The sequence below is a fragment of the Cynocephalus volans genome, chromosome 8 (assembly GCF_027409185.1).
Source record: "Cynocephalus volans isolate mCynVol1 chromosome 8, mCynVol1.pri, whole genome shotgun sequence".
In the NCBI taxonomy this organism is placed as follows: Eukaryota; Metazoa; Chordata; class Mammalia; order Dermoptera; family Cynocephalidae; genus Cynocephalus; species Cynocephalus volans.
In genome coordinates this window covers 53,251,275-53,273,324 of record NC_084467.1, presented here as the reverse complement: position 1 = coordinate 53,273,324, position 22,050 = coordinate 53,251,275, and the positions used below count along the sequence as shown (strand labels likewise).

Sequence of the window (22,050 nt, the reverse complement as noted above, 5' to 3'; positions counted from 1 at the left end):
TGTCTTAGCTTTTTGTTCCCTTTTTGTTTCTTTTGAGGACCTGTTGTGGAATCCTATATTTTTATAGGAGAAAAATGTTGTTTTCTTGTATTATGTGTTATTAAAGTGTATAGATGGAAATAATGTCAAATAAATATGGACTAAGACCATGCTAATGTATAAACTAGTATCATTTTTGTGAGCCTGAAGTAATTGTTATTTTGTAATTATTGACGTGGTTGTACAGAAGTTAATAAATCCCTTAATTTTGCTCAGGAGTCTCCCTTGGAAGTCTTCTCTGTTTTCTTATCTTGTTAACTTCATGTAAAGATTTTTTTTTTTTATTATAGGGATTTTATGGAGAAAGATTTGGAGAGGATGTGGTTGAAGTAATCAAGGACTCTAATCCTGTAGACAAGTGTAAATTAGATCCTAACAAGGTATGGTTGATTAGACTGTAATAACATATAGGCATATCTTTGAGATATGCAGTTTTGTCTGAGAAAGATTAAATAATGATATAATTGTGAGGAAATGAAGAACTTTTTCCTTTGCCAGGCATATATTCAGATTACCTACGTGGAGCCATACTTTGACACATATGAGATGAAGGACAGAATCACTTACTTTGACAAAAATTATAATCTTCGCCGTTTCATGTACTGTACACCCTTCACTTTAGATGGTCGTGCCCATGGGGAACTTCATGAACAATTCAAAAGAAAGACTATTCTGACTACATCTCATGCCTTTCCTTATATTAAAACAAGGGTCAATGTCACTCACAAAGAGGAGGTAAGTCCGTAAATGGGGAAGTAGACTTGGTGAAACAAATACATTTGAACCATGTAACAGCAGTGCGGATGTAGCACAAGATGTGTACCATCCCTCACACAGTAACTTGCTAGATCTTTACCCATTTTTGAGTCATTAATGTTTGGCTTCTTTTCTAAGTCCCTAGTTAACCCTCAGCTTGTGCTTTTAAAAGGTTACTTTTTTTTTTTGTCTCCCATTTAGGCATGCAAGTTTGGAATTTTATTGTTACATATAAGTTTATAATTCATTGCCACTTTTTTTTCTAATTATAATTAATTATATATAAAGCTCATTAAACCATTTTCAATCTGTACACTGACCTAATAGATGCTATTTTACTCAGATCATCTTAACACCAATTGAAGTTGCTATTGAAGACATGCAGAAAAAAACACAGGAGTTGGCATTTGCTACACATCAGGATCCAGCAGACCCCAAAATGCTTCAGATGGTACTCCAGGGATCTGTAGGCACAACAGTTAATCAGGTTTGTGCTTTTTTGCTAGCACTGTGTGATTTAAGTTATAAATAAGATTTGGAATAATTTTGTTATTATATACAAAGACCACCAATAAATGTTAAATCAAGTGAAAAGGATACATGTTAGAGGTAGTTGGAAAAAACACTGCAAGTATAAATAAAGGCAAATTGAAAAACAAAAACTTTTTAGTATACTCTCAGTTCTTAAGGTTTTCATACCTGCCTGTGTTTTTTTTTCCTTTTTTATTTTTGCCTGTGTTTTTCTACCTGTGTATTCTTACACATTCTATTATGAAGGAAGTGATTCAATTAAAATAGCGTTTCTGTAAAAAGATTGTACTGAAAGAATGTGATCTAAGAAGGAGGACTCTCCCCATACTGGCCAGTAACCCTCCTCCACCAAAAAAAAATGACTCATTTTCAGAGCTATGCACGTACATGCATGAACAACTACTTAGATTCTCCCTGATGTATCTTCTCCAGATCTCCTTTACAATGAGTTGTGAGGATTAAATAAATGATGTGGAATCATTTTGAAAATGTTAATAATATATGTACACAAGATATTATTATTGTTTTGTCATATGCAGATTAGAAGCCATCCCCATTATCTCCTTGTAGTTGGTTCATTCATATTCTCTTGTTGATGATTTTAGGCATGGCCCTAATCTTAAGGGATATTTCAAGGTAAGGGAAAATTCAGAAAGGCTTCCAGTAAGATTTTATGTAATATGCCTTACCTACTTTTTAGATTAAAGGAACAAAGCCAAAAAATGCCCTACCAAAACTGAAATAAATATCTTAAGACCTTTACCCCCTAAAAACATACATGATTTTGAGGGTTTACCTCCAAACATAACTTACGAAAGATCATCTTTTTAACTTACAGTGTCAGGAATATTTTTGGAATACTGAGGGAAGCTCTTTTAGCAAAATCAAGTCTAATAATCAGTGGATTGGCAGATGTAGTAGCCTGACAACTTTCACATCCACAATAAATTAAAGGATGTAAAAAATACAAGGCAAACTACATTAATGACAATAGTCAGTCCTTGAGTTTCTGTTTATTTGAAAAATAATGTTAATTTAATTGCAGTAGGCAAGAATATAGGTATGAAATTACTAAAAACTGAAACAGTCTCTCTCTGAAGAGTTTTAATATAGGCATAGACATATATGCGTTAACCTTAAATGCAGCCATCTCAATTCCAAGAGAGATCGTTTGGGTAAATTTTGTCTCTATGATTTTAGAGAAGAAAAAAAACACAATTCTTGTTCTATTTTCTTATTTTATAGGGTCCTTTGGAAGTTGCCCAGGTTTTCCTGTCTGAAATACCCAGTGACCCAAAGCTCTTCAGACATCATAATAAACTGCGACTCTGCTTTAAAGATTTTACTAAAAGGTATTCAAGGCTTCCTGCATAAAGATCTTCAAACTAAGAATATCCAATACCACAGTATTACATAAGGCCCTTAAGGAACTATTGAAAAGAGAAAATGTAGGGAAGTGGTTCACATTGAGAAATAATCTGTATAGAATTTACTATTCTTTGGTAATGTATGCTTATACCACCACCCCCTAACATACTCTATTATGCTATTTTTAATTTTAAAGATTGGAAAAGCCAAGGCTCAGGAAATTTTTTTAACTTGAAGCTATTATTAGACTATTTAACTTAAGAGCTATTATTTATTGTGAACTTTCAATATGTGCTATCTGCTTCCTTTCCCTTAGGGAATATATAAGTGGTAAATTTGAAAGCAAAAAGTTTGTGCAAATCCTAACCTTATAAGTGTCTATCCTTTTCCAGGTCACTTAATCTCTTTGATCCTGAGTTTTATAATGTAGGGATAGTAATATCTACCTCCTATAGGTAGATTGTTCAGATTAGGTGAAATAGTATATGGGTGCGTTGGTGATCCCCCAAACCATCCCCAGTTTCAGTGGTTCACTAGGAGGACTCACAGACTCAGCAGAGTCCCACTAATGACTGTGATTTATTGCACTGAAAAGATACAAAGTAAAGTCAGCAGAGGGAAAAGGTGCATGTGGTGAAGTTTGGAGGAAACCAGTTACAGGTTCAAAGGGTCCTCTGCCAATAGAGTCACACAGGATGTGCTTAATTCTTCCAGCAATGACTGTGACAGCATGTGTGAAATGTTGTCTACCAGGGATCCTCATTAGAAACTCAGTGCCAAAGGTTTTTATTGAGTGCTGGTCACATAGTCACCCTTTTCCTCATGCATACCAAAATTCCATACTCCCTTAAAAGGAAAGAAAGAATTCAGCATGAATCAGCATGTTTGTATAAACAGTTTAGGTATAGCAAGCCACTCTTATCTTCTGCGAATGATGGGAAAACTCTGAACATTCAAATTCCCAGATGCAAACCAAAGGCCAACCTTGCAATCAGACTTTTCTAAGGATAGCAGTCCCAGGCATGCTGTCTTTTTTTTTCCCCACGAACACTAAGTTATGTGTATCAGACGTTTTCCAACAAATCAGTGCAACAGTGAAAAAAATCTAGTACATAACCCATTCCTAGAAATCTGAAACCACCCAACCCCTGGAAATTTATTGCAGATGTCTTTCACTTCAGGGTACAGTCTTCAGGCTCTATCTCTTCTCTGACCTTTTCTCTCAAGTCTTCTGAACCTTAAATTCCTGGGAGCTAAGTTAACTCCACATAAAGAGTTAACTTTCTGCTTTTTAAAAAGTTATTATTATTCTTTTTTTTTTTTTTTATAGCAGTTTTAATTTTACAGAGAAATTGAGCAGAAAGTACAGAGTTTCCATCCCCTCCCCCCACCCACATACACAGTCTCTCCTATTACTGACATGTTACATTAGTGTGCTTCATTTGTGACAATTATGAATCAATACTGATGTATTTTTGTTAACTTTATATTAGGGTTCCCTTTTTGTATTGTACAGTTCTACGGGTTTTGCCTCATGTGTAATGTCGTGTGTTAAACCATTACAGTATCACACAGAATAATTTTGTTGCCCTAAAAATCATCTGTGTTCCACCTGTTCATCCCTCCCTCCTTCATCCCCTGAAATCCTGGCAACCACTGATTTTTTTTTTTCCATTACCTCAAACATTTTTCATTTCTTTGTGCTGGAAACATTAAAAATCCTATCTTCTAGCTAATTGAAACTATACAACAAATTGTTGTTAATCATGGTCACCCTACAGTGCTATAGAACACTAGATATTATTCCTCCTATCTAGATGTACTTTTGTATCCGTTAACCAACCTCTCACTATCCACCCTCCCACCTACGCTTTCCAACCTCTGATATCTGCCATTCTGTTCTCTACTTCTGCGTGATCTTAGCTTCCACATGTGAGTGAGAACATGCGTTATTTCTCTGTCTGTTCCTGGCTTACTTCACTTAACGAAATGTCCTCCAAGCTTGTCTATGTTGCCATGCATGACAGGATTTCATTCTTTTTTATGGCTGAATAGCATTCCACTATATATATATACCACATTTTCTTTATCCATTCATCTGTTGATGGACCCTTGCGTTGATTGCATGGCTTGGCTATTGTAAATAGTACTGCAGTAAACATGGGAGTGCAATTATCTCTTTCATATATTGATTTCCTGTCCTTTGGGTATATACCCAGTAGAGAGATAGCTGGACCATATGTTGATTCTATTTGTAGTTTTTTGAGGAACCTCCAGACTTTTCTGTAATGGTTGTGCTAATTTACACTCCCACCAAGTGTATTAGTTCCCCTTTCTTCACATCATTGCCAGCATTTGTTATTTTCTGTCTTTTTTATAATAACATTCTAACTGGAGTGAAATGATATTGCATTGTGCTTTTGATTTGCATTTCCCTGATAATTAGTGATGTTGAGCATTTTTTCATATACCTGTTGGCCAGTTGCATATCTTCTTTTGAGAAATGTCTGTTCAGTTCATTTGCCCATTTTTTTGATTGGATTATTTGTTTTTTTGCTATTGAGTCGTTTGAGTTCTTTGTATATTCTGGATATTAGTCCCTCATTATATGCATAGTTTGCAAAGATTTTCTCTCGCCCTGCAGGTTGTCTCTTCACTCTGTTGATTGTTTCCTTTGCTGTACAGAAGTATTTTAGTTTGATATAATCCCATTTGTCTATTTTTGCTTTTGTTGCCTGTGCTTTTAAGGTCTTCATAAAGTCTTCGCTCAGCCCAATATCCTGAATTTGTTTCCCCTATGTTTTTTTCTAGTCACTTCATGGTTTCAGGTTTTACATTTAAGTCTTTAATCCATTTTGAGTTGACTTTTATATATATTTAGATACGAGGGTCTAGTTTTATTCTTCTGCATGTGGCTATTCAGTTTTCCCAACACCATTCATTGAAGAGACTGCCCTTTTCCTAATGAATACTCTTTGTGCCTTTATTGAAAATAAGTTGGCTGTAAATACATGGTTTTATTTCTAGGTTCTCTTTTCTGTTCCATTGGTCTGTGTATCTGTTTGTAGTATATTTTGAAGTCAGGTGTGTGATGCCTCCAGCTTTGTGCTTTTTGCTCAAGATTGCTTCGACTATTCAGAGTCTTTTGTGGTTCCATATGAATTTTAGGATTGTTTTTTCTATTTTTGTGTAGAATGTCATTGGTATTTTGATAGGGATTGCACTGAATACGTAGATCACTTTTGGTAGTAAGATCATTTTCAGAATATTAATTCTTCCAACCCACAGACATGGAATGTCTTTCCATTTCTTTGTGTCTTCTTTAATTTCTTTCATCAGTGTTTTATAGTTTTCATTGTAGAAAGCTTTCACCTCCTTGGTTAAATTAATTCCTAGGTATTTTTGTTGTTGTTGTTAGCTATTGTAAATGGGACTGCTTTCTTGATTTCTTTTTCATCTTGCTTGTTATGGGTGTACATAAATGCTACTGATTTTTGTATGTTGATTTTGTATCCTGCAACCTTACTGAATTCATTTATCAGTTCTAAGAGTTTTTTGGTGGAGTCTTTAGGTTTTTCTATATATAAGATCATGTCCTTTGCAAACAGGGACAGTTTGACTTCCTCTTTTCCATTTGGATGCCTTTATTTCTTTCTCTTGCTTAATTGCTCTGGCTAGGACTTCCAGGACTATGTTGTATAAGAGTGGAGAGAGTGGCCATCCTTGTCTTCTTCCAGTTCTTAGAGGAAGAGCTTTCATCTTTTCCCCATTCAGTCTGAGATTAGCTGTGAGTTTGTCATATATAGACTTTATTGTGTTAAGATGTGTTCCTACTGTACCTAATTTGTTGTGAGTTTTTATCATGAAGGGAAGTTGAATTTTATAAAATGCTTTTTCTGTGTCAATTGAAATGATCATTTTGTGTTTGTCCTTTATTCTGTTGATGTGATGTATTATGTTTATGTATTTGTGTATGTTAAACCAATCCTGTATCCCTGAGATGAATCCGATTTGGTCATGGTGAATGATTTTTTTTATATGCTGCCAGATTTGCTTTGCTGGTATTTTGTAGTGATGTTCATCAGGGATATTGGTCTATAGTTTTCTGTTTTTGTTGTGTCCTTGTCTGGTTTTGGTATCAGGTAATGCTGGCCTTGCAGAATGAGTTTGGAAGAGTTTCTTCCTCTTCAATATTTTGAGAAGAATTGGTATTAATTCCATTTAAAATGTTTGGTAGAATTTGACAGTGAAGCCATCTGGTCCTGGGCTTTTCTTTAATGGGAGACTTTTTATTACTGATTCAATCTTACTACTCATAATTGGTCTCTTAGGTTTTCTGTTTCTTGGTTCAAACGTGGTAGATTTATGTGCCAGGAATTTATCCATTTTCTCTAGGTTTTCCAATTTGTTGGCATGTAGTTGTTTAAAATAATCTCTAATGATCTTTTGTATTTCTGTAATATCAGTTATGATGTCTCTTTTATTTCTGATTTTATTTATGAGTCTTTTCTCTTTTTTTCTTGGTTAGTCTACCTAATAGCTTGTCAACAGTGTTTTGCTGATCTTTTGTATTATTTTTTTAGTCTTTTGTACTATTTTGTTTATTTCTACTCTGATCTTTATTATTTCTTTCCTTCTGCTAATTTTGTGATTGGATTGTTCCTGCCTTTCTTATTTCCTAAGAAACATTGTTAGGTTGTTTATTTGAACCTATTTTTTTGATGTAGGCTATAAACTCCCCTCTTAGTACTGCTTTGGCTGTATCCCATAGGTTTTGGTATATTGTGTTTCTGTTTTCATTTGTTTCAAGAAATTATTTCATTTCCTTCTTAATTTTTGACCCATTGGTCATTCAGGAGCGTATTGTTTAGTCTCCATGTATTTGAACTGTTTTGAGAGTTTTTCTTGCTATTGATTTCTAGTTGTATTCCATTATGGTCAGAGAAGATACTTGATATGATTTCCATTTTTAAAAATTTGTTAAGACTTATTTCGTGGCCTAACATATGGTCAATCCTGGAGAATGTTCCATGTGCTGATGAGGAGAATATTTATTCTATAGCTGTTGGATGAAATGTTCTGTAAATGTCTATAAAGTCTATTTAGTCTATAGTGCAATTTAAATCTGATGTTTCTTTGTGATTTTCCATCTAGATGATCTATTCAATATTCAGAGTTTAGTATTGAAGTCCCCAACTATTACTCTATTGAGGTCTGTCTCTCTCTTTAGATCTAATAATGTTTGCTTTATATATCTGTGTGCTCCAATGTTGCATGCATACGTATTTGCAATTGTTATATCCTCTTCCTGAACTGACCCCTTTAACATTATATAATGACCTTTTTTGTCTTTTTTTCATAGTTTTGGACTCACAGTTTATTTTATCTGGTATAAGTATAGCTACTCTTGCTTATTTTGGGTTTCCATTTGCATAGAATGTTTTCCCATTCCTTCATTTTCAGTATTTGTGTGTTTTCTGGTGAAGTGAGTTTATTGAAGGCAGCATATAGTTGGATCTTTTTTTATCTATTCAGCCAGTCTATATCTTTTAATTGGGGAGTTTAGTCCATTTACATTCAAGGTTATTATTGATAGGTGAGGACTTCTGCAATTTTGTTGATAATTTTCTGGTTGTTTTGTATATCTTTTGTGCCTTTCTTCCTCTCTCATTGTTTTTCATTGTAGTTTGGTGTTTTCCTATAGTAATAAGGTTTGATTCTCTTTTCTTTCCCATTTGTTTACATGCTTTACCAGTGAATTTTATCCTTTCATGTGTATTCTTGATGTTGTTTATCTTCCTTTTGCTTCCAGATGTAGGTCTCCCTTGAGCATTTCATTAGGTTTATCTAGTAGTGATGAATTCCCTCAGTTTTTACTTATTTGTGAAAGATTTTATTTTTCCTTCATTCCTGAGGGATAGCTTGGTTGGATATAGTATTCTTGACTGGCAATTTTTTTCTTTCAGCACCTTTACTATATCATGTTACTAACTCCTGGCCTATAAGGTTTCTGCTGAGAAATCTCCTGTTAGTCTAATGGTAGTTCCCTTATATGTGACCTAATGCTTTTCTCCTGATGTTTTTAGAATTCTCTTTGTCTTTGACCTTTGACACTTTGACTATAATGTGCCTTGGAGAGGACTTTCCTGGGTTGGATCTATTTGGAGACCTTTGAGCTTCCTGGATCTGTGTGTTCATATCTCCCTATACTTGAAAAGTTTTCAGCTATTATTTTATTAAATAGATTTTCAATGCCTTTTTTCTTCTTTTCTTCAGGAATGTCCATAGTTCAAATGTTTGTTCACTTAATGGTGTCTCATAGTTTCTGTGGGCTTTCTTCACTTTCTTCTCTCTCTTTTTTTTTTTTCTCTGATGGGTAATTTTAAATGACCTATCTTCAAGTTCAGGGATTCTTTCTTCTGCTTGCTCTAGTCTGCTGTTGAACCTCTCTATTGTATTATTTATTTTATTCATTGAATTCTTCAGCTGCAGGATTTCTGTTTGGCATTTTTTCTGTCCATCTCTTTGTTAAATTTCTCATTTGTATCATGAATTATTTTTCTGATTTTTTTTGTAATGTCATTATTACAATCTTAAGGTCATTATTTTGCATTCCTTTTTCTAGCAGTTCAGTTTTTTCTTTTCTTTGAGGCCTGTCACTGGTATGTTATCGTGTTCCTTTGGTGGTGTCATATTTTCTTGCCTTTTCATGTTTCTTGTGTTCCTGCATTGATTTCTGTGCATCTGGTGAAATAATTGCCCTTTTAAACTTCAGAGTAGCTTTCTTTCACCTACAATTGAGTTTTAGTGTGCTGGTTAAAATGGTACAGTGGTTCTATTTCCTCGTAGATGCAGTGGTTTACTCTCTGGCCATGTTTATCAGCTTTGACCAGTGTTGCCACTAACTATAGATGCCTCAGTGCCCTAGGCTGTAGAAGTCTGTGGCAGCAATGGTGGTGGCATAGGTTGTTAAGGTCTTCAGTGACAAGGCTTTGTAGTCCTCCTATTCTTGTTTTTCCCACAGTGGGGCAACTTTGTCAGGGGATTGCTCTTGGTGTTGGACCTGACCTAACCTAAAAGCAGCTGCAATGGTGCTGGGTTTAAGGTACAGATGCTTGGAGTATCTGTGCAGCCGGGATCCTGGGCTCAGTGTCTCATAAACCTATTGTGGTACCTCGATCTTGGGGTGCAGTTTCACTCTCTGCAGCAGGATTGGATGTCACTTTTCCACAACACCAGGATCTAGGGCTCTAGATACCCCCCTGGCATCTCGTGTTCTGTGGGCCGGGTTACATGTGTTATTTTAACCCTGGTGGTATGAGCACAGCATTGGTCTGACTTTGGTAGAGAAGGAGTGCCCTGGAGGTTTGGGTCCAGGGAGTGGAGTACAGCTGCAGTTCAGGAACCAGAGTAAATGGGGCTCAATTGTCACTTGGTTCCCAGGGGGTGAGATACCTTGTAGTGGTGATTCTTGTCTATGGAACAGTGGGACTCAGCAACATCTCAGTCTCTGTGAAGACAGGCACAGTGGCAGCAAGAACACAGAATTGTGGGGCACAGGTGTTGTTTGGGCTTTGGAGCACAGGGAACCACACAGTGCTGACTTCACCTGCTGGGGGAAGGGGTAACTCAGCAGCTCATTCTCTAGGGGAATAGCCCAGATCCAGAGAAGCAGAGTACTGGAGTTGTTCAGCTCCTAGGGCAAGGTGTCTCAGCTCAGCTACTGTTTGTTTCCCTGGGACGCAAGTGATTTTGGCAGCTCAGTACTGGGATGAGCACCTGCTCGGGTGGGCCAAGCAGCTTCTCAGCCAAGACAGCAATTCCCCAGGGAGCAATGCATCCCTTCAGCTCAGTTCCAGGGGTGTAGTGTATAGCCATAACTGGGAGGGTAGTTAAAGACCCCAGAGGGAGTGTGTGGCTTTGCAGCTTCAGTTCCAGCCTCAGGGGGAGGGGCACTGCTGCAACTGGGAGGGATAGGGGAAGCAGTTCCACTACCATGTAGTCCCTCAGGGTAGGATGTAACAGCTGCCTTCAGCTAGGCTTTGGGAACTCAGTTCAATGGCAGCTTAGTCTCTGGGATGAAAGGGTGTAACTTACCCCATGGGTAAGACACCCTCCAGTAGCAGTTCCAGTTCCAAGATAGTACAGTAGCCATATAAGCCAAAGAGGGTGGGCTACAGTGTCTGCTTCTTTGGGGGAACACAACTGTGTGGACTCCAGGTAGGTCCCTGAGCTGGGCTTAGTGCCTGTGAAGACTGCCATGGTCCTCAGTAGTGAGGATGGTAGGTGTTCCAGGTATGGATGAGGGCTGCCGGGGTCCTCTTGCTTACCTTTTCCCCACAGGGAGAAGTTCCTCCTGGTTTCCTGCTGCTCCTGGTTGGGGCATGGGGTGGTGGAAGCCAGTGTTACTTTCTGTTCTCTGTGTGGCTATCCTGAGTATCTGTGCTCACTAGCATTTCTATTACTCCTCTGATGTGCTCCAGTGCTCTCTTTTAGTTATTTTCATCCAAGTGTAGTTGTTTATTCATTGTGTTGTCCGTCTTTGTGGTAGAGATGAGTGGTAAGGTCTTTTATTTGGCCATCTTGCTCTGTCCACCCACCTTCCTTAACTCTCAGGAGTGCAATCTTAACTCTTTTCTGCACTAGGAAATATTTCTAGGGTAATTCTTGGCACATAATAAATTAGATGCTCAGTAAATATTAAATTTTTAAATAATAGGGAAAATAGTCATTTATCAACTTGATACTTGATTCCTGCTTTGCTAACACTATGATTACAAAAGAGGGAATGATTAATTCAACTTGGCAATGTCAAGGAAAATTCCACACATTTGATAAGGACCTTGGAGAATGAATTTTAGTTTTTCAGGCAGAAAAGAGGGGGAAAGGTATACCAAGTAGAAAATAACATGAGTAAAGTTCAGGACCTGTTCTAAGAAAGGTAAGTAGTGTAGAGAAACTGGGACTGTGGAATCTATGAAGACAAATAGTCAAAGAAAAGACTGGGCCTTGTGGACCACCATTAAGTAAATGACTTGTCACCTAATAAAGCAGCATAAGAACCCAGTATTTGACTCCCTATTATGGTTTCTCTTATCAAGTTATGAATTATGGTTTCTCTTATCAAATCATTCATTGAATGGGTTTATCAGAGGCAGAAATAATTTTACTTTACATCAGTTTTTTCATCAGGAAAATGTGATTAATGCTAGCTTGTTTAAGTAGTTTGAAATAATATATCCTTTGTTGGCATTGCAATAGCTACTAGGAATTTCTGTCAATTTCTCCTGCCTGAACATCATAAACAACTAAAAGAAAAACTTCAAAAAGTCTCATTGGAAGTCTGAGCTTTTTAAATATGATTATTAAGCTAGACAGCCTCATAGGATTGGTTTTAGAAACATAGCAGCTAATAAATAGAATAGATGAACTGTGATAGTAAAAAAAGAAACCTGCTTCCTACATGTAGAATTGACTGATATCTAGCGTTAATTTTATTATTTGTGAGGTTTAAAAAAACCAAAATAAACCCAGAAGTGTTTGTGACCCAGCTAATCCTGAAACAAATATACTTCTTTATGTCATAGACATTTATTAATAGACAATCAGATACTTCTTTGTTTGCTATTGTTTTGGAATATTTTGCCATGACTACAATCCTTAACAAACGTCCTCCTCTTTGTGTATATTTACTGTAGGGTAATGAATTTCTGTAGTCAACAGGTGTCCTTAAGTGTTAATGTCTGCAGAGAAGCTTTTCTCCTTCTAAATTATAAAAAAGCAAAAAACAAAACAAAAACAACTACATAATATAAACCATAGAAAGGAAGTTATAGCCAGTGCTACATTTTTTATTTTTTATTTTTATGTTACCATTTATTTTTTGTCAGTATGCATATATTTTACCATAGTTCACTCATACATAAATTTTATATTCTTATTTTTCAACTAAAGTTAAAATTATTATTCTAATGGTAATATTACTTCCTCAAATTAATGTACTATAATTTTTTGTATTTGTTTGAAAGTGGTATAATTTATACCACAATGGACCTTTTTTCTTTAGTTGAATTAAAATTTCCAGCATGAGATTACTGAGCCAAAGTACATGAACATTCTTGTTAGCTTTTAATATGTAGTACATTCCATGAAATTTCTAAGTATTGCCAGTGCCAAGAATGAAGTGTAGTATTCTCAGTACACCTTGCTTTAAGTAATACCATTTAAATGGGGTGTCTTTTGTTAATCAATTTTATATGGTACTTCAGTTTGCTTTTATTACTAAAAACAATAAACATTTTTCCATATGTTTACTTTTTGTTTGGGGGTTTTGTCTTTTAAAACTAGTTTTTATTAAATCTTGAATGGATTGAGCATAATATTGATAACATTTCCTTTAAAGAATAGGAAGAAAAAAGTCTTGTACTTAGCACCCAGCTTAAGAAATAGAGCACAATCATTACTTGGACATCCCCTCCCCATGGGCCCTCCTCTAATATCATCTTCCTCCCTTCCTTGTTAGGTAACCAGTATCGTGAATTTCATATTTATCATATTCTTTTTTGTCTTTATAGTTTTATCATAAATGAATGCATCCCTAAGTAACATGCATCCCTAAGTTTTGCATTCTTTACTTAAATGAACAGTGTATATATTTCTATTGTGACTTGCTATTTCAGTGTTTGTTAGATATATCTATAATAAGTGTTGCTCTGGTTAATTTCTATATATTCTCATTGTATGAATATGCCATGATTTATTCATTTTTCTGCTGATGGATATTTGGTTGTTTTCCGTTTTGGAGGTTTTTTGAGGGGGGTGGTTTTAGTTACAAAGAGTACTACTCAAATATTCCTCCACCTGTTTCTGTATGTACATGTACAAGAGATTTTCTAGGGCTTATAACCTAAGAATAGTGTTATTGATTCATAGGTTCATCTTCAACCAGACAATACTACATTTTTTTCAAAGGGTGTAAGCTAAATTTACATTCCCACCAGTAGTGTTTGAGTTTCTATTAATATATGTCATCACCAATATTTAATATTGTCTAACATTTTAACTTTTACCAATGTGGCGGATGTGAAATGGTATGTAATCATGGATTAAATTTGCATTTCCCTGATTACAAAAGAGGTTGAATATCTGGTCATGTGTTTTTTAGCCATTTCTCTTTCCTCTTTTGTAAAATTACATGATCAAGTCTTTTGCCATTTTTCTACTGGATTTTATTCTTACTGATTTCTAAGAGTATTTATATGGTCTGGATACATAATGCCTTATCATTTTTAAGTATCCCAAATATCTTCTCTGAATTTGGAGGTTATCATTTTTTTTAATGTAGTTAAATGATTCAGTCTTTTCTTTTATGACTAGTGTCTTGGGTTAAGAAAGTGTTTTTTCCTGAGGTCATAGTAGTATTCTATGTTGACTTCTAAAAGTCAGTATAGTCAAGGGTTCAGATCCCTGTACTGGCCAGCTGCCAAATATATATAAATATATATATAAAGTTATCTCTAAAATTCAATACAGGTTAAACAAAAGGGGGATAATGCAAAAACAAAAAAACTGTTTTAGTTTTAAAAAAATTGCTTGAGGGCCAGCCCCGTGGCTCACTTGGGAGAGTGCAGCGCTTGTAGTGTCGAGGCCGCGGGTTCGGATCCTATATAGGGATGGCCGGTGCGCTCCCTGGCTGAGCGTGGTGCTGACAACACTGTGCCAAGGATTGCAATCCCCTTACTGGTTAGGGGGAAAAAAAAAAAAATCTCCTTGAGATCGTTTTTGTGTATCATTCAAGTTAAGGACCAACACCACTTATTTAAAAGATTGCCCTTTCTCCACTGCTCTGCAGTGTCATCACTATTGTAAATTAAGTGCCCATGTTTGTTTGCATATGTTTCTGGGATCTTCATTCTCTCACATGGTTCTCTTTATCTCTCCTTGAGCCAGTATCATACTGTCTTACCACAGCTTTATAATAAGCTTTGATATCCGGTAGAGCAATTCCTCCTGCCTTGTTTTGTTCAAGAACTATTTTTGGCCCTTTTCTTTTATATAACTTTTAAAAAAATTTAGAATCAATTTGTCACTCCCTCACCCCAAAAAACAACAAATAACCTGAATATATAGATCAATTGGAGGAGAATTGACATCTTACAACATCCTTATTGACATCCATCCATGAATGTGGTATATTTCTCCATTTACGTAGATCTTTTAAATGTTTTCTTAATATTATTAAAATTTTCTGTATAGAGATCTTATACATCTTTCTATTTATTCCTTATTATTTATTATTTTTATGCTTTTCTTAACAGTGCCTTTTAAAATTATATTTTCTGTTTGCTTGTATACAGAAATGCAGTTGACTTATATATTAATTTTACATAAGACTACCAAACTCATTTGTTAATCCTAATACTTTTTCTGTAGGATCTTTTTCATGTCTTATGCTGATAATTAGGACCTCCACTACTGTGTTGAATAGGAATAGTTATAGAAGGCATCATTTTCTTGAGTATAATATGTTTGCTGCAGGTTTTTTGTAGATATTTTTAATTAGGTTAAGGAAGTTCCCACCTATTTGTAGTTATACTGAATTTTTATCATGACAAGTTTTAAAATTTTATCAAATGCTTTTTTCTGCATCTCCTTTAATCTTTCAATGGGATGAGTAACATTTATTGATTTCCTATTTTTAATCCAAACTTTCCTTTATTCCAGGGATAAACAGCTTGGTCATAGTGTGTGTGAGATACATTATTAGAACAGTTTCCTATTATTTTGTTAGGGAGTTTTGCAATTATTTTTATGGGTGAGATTGAATTGTAATTATAATAATTATAATTTTTTCTTATATAGTTCTTATATAGGTTTTGGTATCCTAGCCTGAAAAATGAGTTGGGAACTCCTCTTGGGAATAGTTCTCCCCACCCCCCCCTACAGTCTGGAATAGTTTTTTATATACTCTGGAATAATTGTGTTACAATGGGGTTATTTGTCCCTAGAATGTTTAGTAGAATTTGCTTGTTAGTGTTTTCTTTGTGAATAGATTTGTGACTTAACTGATTCAATTTATATGATGATTTTAGGATTATTCACATTTTTTCTTAATTGAGTCTAATTTGTTAAATTATATTCATGTAGAAAATTGTAATTTCAGGGTTTTTTTTTTTTGTTTTTTGCATTAAATTGTATATAATATTGCTGGCCTTAGTTAGAGCATGGTGCTGATAACACCAAGGTCAAGGGTTAGGAGGATCCCCTTACCAACCAGTCATCCAAAAGAAAAAAAAATTGCATATAATATCCTCTGTGCCTTTTTTAACTTCTTCTGTATTTGACTTTATGTTACATGTTAAACTTCTAGTAGGGGATATTTGGCCTTCTCTCATTTAACTTTGCTAGAGCTTAATCTATTTTTTTAGTTATTTTTTTTTTTCTTTTAGTTTTTTAGTTTCTTCAAAGAACCAACTTTTGCAATTTTTGATATTCTATTATATTTTTTAATTTAATTATTTTCTTCCTTATACTTTGAGTTTCTTCCAGCTTTTTAAGTTGCTTAACTCTTCAATTTTAGCCTTCTTTTCTAATATAAGCATTTAAGGCTATATATTTTCCCCTAAGCAACACATTAGCTGCATTCCACAAGTATTTATATATATATAAATATTGTTTATTATATATATATATATAAATAAAACAATATATATATATTGTTTTTTAATATCCTGCCTTTATTGGGGGTCCAGATATTTTTCTTAAATATTTGAATAAGTTGCATAAAGGATTGTCATCAATATCTATTCATTTAAGAAACATTTCTTTGAACATAGACAAAACACTGCCAGATGCCATTGGTGCCACAAGAGTACAATCCCTTAAAGAGCTTCTAGGCTAGGGGTGATGTGGAAAAATGGCTTCAGATTTAACATTAAAAAGTATAATTTTTCAATTTAATGAAAACTGGTGGAAGTACATGTTGATTGGATTTTAAAGGAACTCGGTTAATAATCTGTTCCCTGCTTTAAACCAAAAACAAGAGGATTATTTAACATGCAGCTGAAAAACTGAATGTCTTCATGATGGCAAATAATATAATAATAAAATATATATATAATAAAATAATATATATACCTATAATATTTATATATATGGCAGTAAGCCCACAAACTATGCCAGAGGAAAACATTTGATAATGTGCCAATTTTCCTAGGTGTGAAGATGCCTTAAGAAAAAATAAGAGCTTAATTGGGCCAGATCAAAAGGAGTATCAAAGGGAACTGGAGAGAAATTATCATCGCCTTAAAGAAGCCCTACAGCCCCTGATAAACAGAAAAATCCCTCAGTTATACAAGGCAGTACTGCCCGTCACCTGCCACAGGTATGCTTATTTTGGAGTTCTTTAGAAAAATGAAATCTGCTTGAATTATTTCATAGTGAATTAGTATAACTTTTCTAATTACATAGTTTCAGATATTGTGTCCTCTAAAACCTAATGAGTTCAACAAGTATAAGCCTTTTATCACCTATGCAGTAATCAGTCTACAAGATAAAAGTCAGTTCTTCCTGTAATTCAAGAATCAAATTGTGTTAAGTGCTCATACTAACCTGGACACCGCACGTCTGGCCTTCTAAAACTGTTCCTTTTAAAATCCTGTCACACTTTCTGGTACTTTTGTGGGAGAATTTACTAGAGTGTATCAGGAGCCAGGCATTCATTTCCCTCAGTCATAATAGTGAATAGTATACAGTATATTCTTCTAGATCTGTATTAAATCCCCACTATCAAAAAGGCTTTCATATTTTTCTCCACTTTCTAAGTGTGACAAATTAAAAATGGAAATTACATGGAATTTTCTATAACCAAATCTCAGTTCTACATGAGCAATTTAATCTAATTTTTAGATTTTTCCTCTGTATAATGAGAAGACAGTCCTTACCTTGATGAGGTTGTTGTGGAGATTAAATGATATTACAGATGTAAAGTTCCTAGGACATGGCCTGACATTTTACTTTTTAGCACCTGAATTCTGGACACAATAATTATTAAAAGTAAATTGCCCTTTTTGCATTTTGAAACCAAATTTACATACAACTATTGAATTACAGCGGCATTGATATTTTGCCATCTTTTTCTTTGAAATAAAGTTTAAAATTTTATCTATTTTTAATTATCTGATAAATTAATCTTTGGAATGCTGTTGAAGTTGCTTCAACAGAATGGATGAAAACAGAATGTGGATGCATTAACCACCTGGGAATTGGTATCTGTTCATCAGTGGTCTAATATTTTTGTATCTAGACCTATGAAAAAACCGTTTACTCATTCATTCAAAAAATGTCTACTGACTGCCTGATGTATGTCATGTCCCCCACAGGAAGCATGTAGATCACCTGAATCTCTTCCACAATCTATAGGAACAGAGGGAGACTAGGGGGCCTGTTTGAGATCCTTTCTCAGCAAAACCAATCTTGCTTCCACCCTCCTATATTGATGTGAGACACCCTAGAAGGTGGTTTCCTCTCAAAATTCCCAAATGGAAACGATATACTAGTCTCCACCAGTCTTATACCCAGAGGTCAGAGGTCCCAGAGGATGAGGATGCTGGGTCCCTGAGAGAAGCAGTTGCCTAATCCCAGTCTCAATTCCTTCAGAACTGCTTCCTATCCAACTGCTTTCCTTGGAAAGGCTGTATTCTTCCTATCTGAAGGAAACTTCCCCTTACATCATATCCTGAATTTTGCCATCCTCTGTGATCTACTGTAGAGCCAATCTTCCAGACTTTAATTCTTAATATTTGCAGGCAATTTTTTGAAAGTTAGAAAAACCCTTTTCTTTTTTTCGTGACCGGCACTCAGCCAGTGAGTGTACCGGCCATTCCTATATAGGATCCGAACCCGCGGCCGCTGGGAGCGTCGCCGCGCTCCCAGCGCAGCACCCTCCCGAGTGCGCCACAGGCTCGGCCCAGAAAAACCCTTTTCTTGATGAATAGTAATATCTAGCTTTCAAGGAGCTTTGAGATTCAAAGCTGAATATGATGTTTATATCTATCCTCTTCTTTCACGGAGATAATAAGCCTCGTGGCTTGACCTAACAGCAGGCAAGGATAAGCAAAAGAAACCAACTTAAGGATAAAGGAAAATACATGAAGGGGTATTTCAAGAATATTATCCCCTTCACTCTTAACTTCTTTTGATAGAAAATAAAAATTCCTTAGGATCTGTTTTTAATTTTGTTTATTTACAAACTCTAGAATATTTTGAAGTAGGCATATATGTATTAAGATAGTGGTTGTCCAAGTATGATCTAAGACCCATGAGAGGGGAGTCCCTAAACCCTTTCAGGAGGTTCCTAAAGTCAAAACTAACTTCATATTAACCCCAAATATTATTTGCCTTTTTTCACTCATTTTTTTGTGAGGGTACAGTGGAATTTTCCAACAACTACAAAAGATGTGATGCTGTAAAACTGAATACAGAAGCAGATATGAGAATCTAAGCCTGCTGTTAAGCCAGACATTAGATATGTAGAGTGCCACCCTTCTAAAATTTCTTGCAAGTTATTTTAATAAACAATGCTATTTACAGTAACATGTACTGGATTATTTTATAAAGTAATTTAAAATTTCCTTAGTTTTAATTTCTAAAGTGGTATATATCAATATATAACCCACTTAAAAGGTTTCTGGGGTCAATCTTTAAGTTCATGAAAGGACCCAAGACAAAGTTTGAGAACCAATTTTTAAGACTTAAAATTTAATATTTTAACAAAACACCTGCCTTTTGCCATTTAGTAACTACAAATATTTTCCTGAAATTTCTCCCATTAGCCCCTAAGTCCATATTTTATAATATCTACAGCACCTACAGGACAAATTAATACATGATCAATGAACTCGGCAGTGTTGTTACTATAATACATTTCTGATCTATAGAGGAATCTGTAAGCTAGAATATATAAGGCAGAGTATTTAGGATGTAACTTGAAAAAGAACTGGTGGGAAAACTTTGAGATAACTGTGGCAGAAAAAAGCACGTAAAACGCTTTAAAGGTATATGCAAAAAATTTCTTATAACTATATCCTCTCATTTTTCCCCAGAGATTCCTTCAGCAGAATGAGCCTTCGCAAAATGGATCTCTAAAGTAAATGCACTTGTTTTACTCATTTGAAAAGAACCATGTATTCAACACTGAGTATGAAAAGAAGATCAATTGAAAAATACAACTTGGGATGTAATTCTGAAAATTATAGCATTGTATATCCCTGAAGAATGGAGTGGCCAAAACAATATCAAATGTAGATTTCTAAAGTTTGAGAATCATGGCTATGGTTTTTACTGTTCTGGAACATGCTGTTATCTTTTTTTAAGATATTTCAGTGATTCAAAGGTACACTATATATTACCGTTATTTATACCATAGCTAATGTTAAGTTTACTTTTAAGTTCGTATTTTTTAATTTATATTACCATTTATAGATTAATTCTGGAACCATTTTAAATGTAGTAATGCTTATTTTAAAGGTACTATTAAATATGTGAATGTTTACACTAATTTTACTGAGACTTATTTTTTCTTTACTGACAAAGGTAAAGAATGACTTGAGTTGATTCAAGAACTAGTTCCAAAATTAGCAAAATGAAAATCCAAATTGATAGTCACTATATGGGCCCAAAGAGCCCCAAATTAAATAAATGAATGAGTTAATGCATGAAGATAGATTATGGTAACTGGTTTGTGAATTCTCAAAATTCGTTTTTAAATTATTTTCCATTTAGATACCACAAAAAGGGATTTAGGATTACAGAAGTAACTCATAAAATTTTTGTCTTGATGACTTAAATACTGGGATAGCTAATACCAGTGATAGCTTATCTTTATGACTCATTTTTATTAAACCAATGATATTAATATGAACCTCATGACTCTCAGCAACTGATTCCTATGTATCAAATTAAATAAGGCAGTCATCAAATTTTAATGATCTAAACCAATAAGTTACAAATCTGCTTTAAAGCTGTTTTACATCAATATGAAGACACAGAGCTGGAGTTTACTGATGTTTATCTACCAGTTAAATAAGCCATAGTTATTGATATAGATTTTTACAAAGCACATACGTGTAAAATTAGCTGCTTTAAAATTAACCAATTCATTTAAAATTATATGAACAGGTAATGCAGAAAATTTTTTTTGAGAAATAACATTTCAATTATTTGGCAAGTTTTTCCAAAACAATGCATATTAATGATTTCTGGAAGTGTTCTGAGTGTTTGTGTAGTATTATAGCTTACAGAATGGCATCATTCATAATCCCCTTCACCTACTGAACAGTTACATGAATCATTAAAGAACAAATCAGATTTAGTACAGAATACAGTGCTTTCCATCTATACTTGATGTAGAAAACAATTCAAAAATGTCTACTCCTCCTGAGAGCATAGGTGATGGATAATAGTCCTTCCAGCTTAGCTTAATAAAGGTCAATACTATATCAAATTCCTGTTTATCTACACATCAAGTCAAACACTGAATCACAAAGATTTTTCAGATAAGCCTACATCGTTGGGCCAAATCTGAGCAGTCAGAAGAGCATAACCTCAAAAACCTACTAAAGAAGAGCCAAATGAATGATAAGGCAAGTATTCAAGAATGGAAACTCATAAAAATAAAAAAAAACACACTCTCCCCTCTTCTTTGAGGGGTAGGACAGAGATAGTTATAAGAATATTAAGTAACCCCTAGGTCACTTCTCATTAGGTTATGTTTAGTACGAGTTTGGGCTGTTTCACATGCATCTAAGTGACGAAATCAAGGACTTTAAAATTTATATGATTTAATTATCATGCAACACCAATTATTTTGACTTGAGTTAGAACAGTCCTCCTCTTACTCTTAAAAACATTGGTACGATACTGAATACTTTCTAATTTCTTATGTACTTCAGTATTGCTAAAACACAAACTTTCTCACATCAGGAATTTGTACTACTTAACATTAGTTGTCTCTTAAGTTTTAGAAACCAAGGCTCTTTCCTAGACCTACTCCATCAGAAGCTTCTGGGCATTACTCAGAGCTGTTTCTTTTTAAAAGTTCCATTACTGATTCTCAGAACCATGACTTTATCATCACACCATCTTGTGGAAGAATGTAAGACTTATGTAACTGTGCAATTTATTAGACAAGGTACTCTTTATTTGTTGAAATGTGGTATAACAGTGTTATTCCAATAGCATGTATACATTTTTTAGAACCATTTTAAAGAAAAACTCTTAATACCAAGAATATTCTTTAATGTGTCATAAATGATCATTTACCAGTTTAGTATACTATACTTAAAATGAAAATTTAAC

The 22,050-nt window shown here is 34.6% G+C and overlaps 1 protein-coding gene across 5 annotated transcripts in view; it reads left to right on the top strand.

The window, feature by feature from the left end:
* Positions 1 to 20,098, top strand: part of DOCK7 (dedicator of cytokinesis 7) — a 204,200-nt gene extending 184,102 nt beyond the window's left edge. For all 5 annotated transcript variants that reach the window (XM_063106104.1, XM_063106103.1, XM_063106102.1 and 2 more), the window contains 6 exons: positions 330 to 419; positions 538 to 774; positions 1,139 to 1,282; positions 2,572 to 2,678; positions 16,910 to 17,077; positions 19,797 to 20,098. In XM_063106104.1, coding sequence (XP_062962174.1) covers positions 330 to 419; positions 538 to 774; positions 1,139 to 1,282; positions 2,572 to 2,678; positions 16,910 to 17,077; positions 19,797 to 19,839 — 789 coding nt within the window. In that variant the 3' untranslated portion in view covers positions 19,840 to 20,098. The remainder of the gene's footprint in view (positions 1 to 329; positions 420 to 537; positions 775 to 1,138; positions 1,283 to 2,571; positions 2,679 to 16,909; positions 17,078 to 19,796) is intronic.
* The last annotated feature ends 1,952 nt before the right edge of the window (positions 20,099 to 22,050 follow it).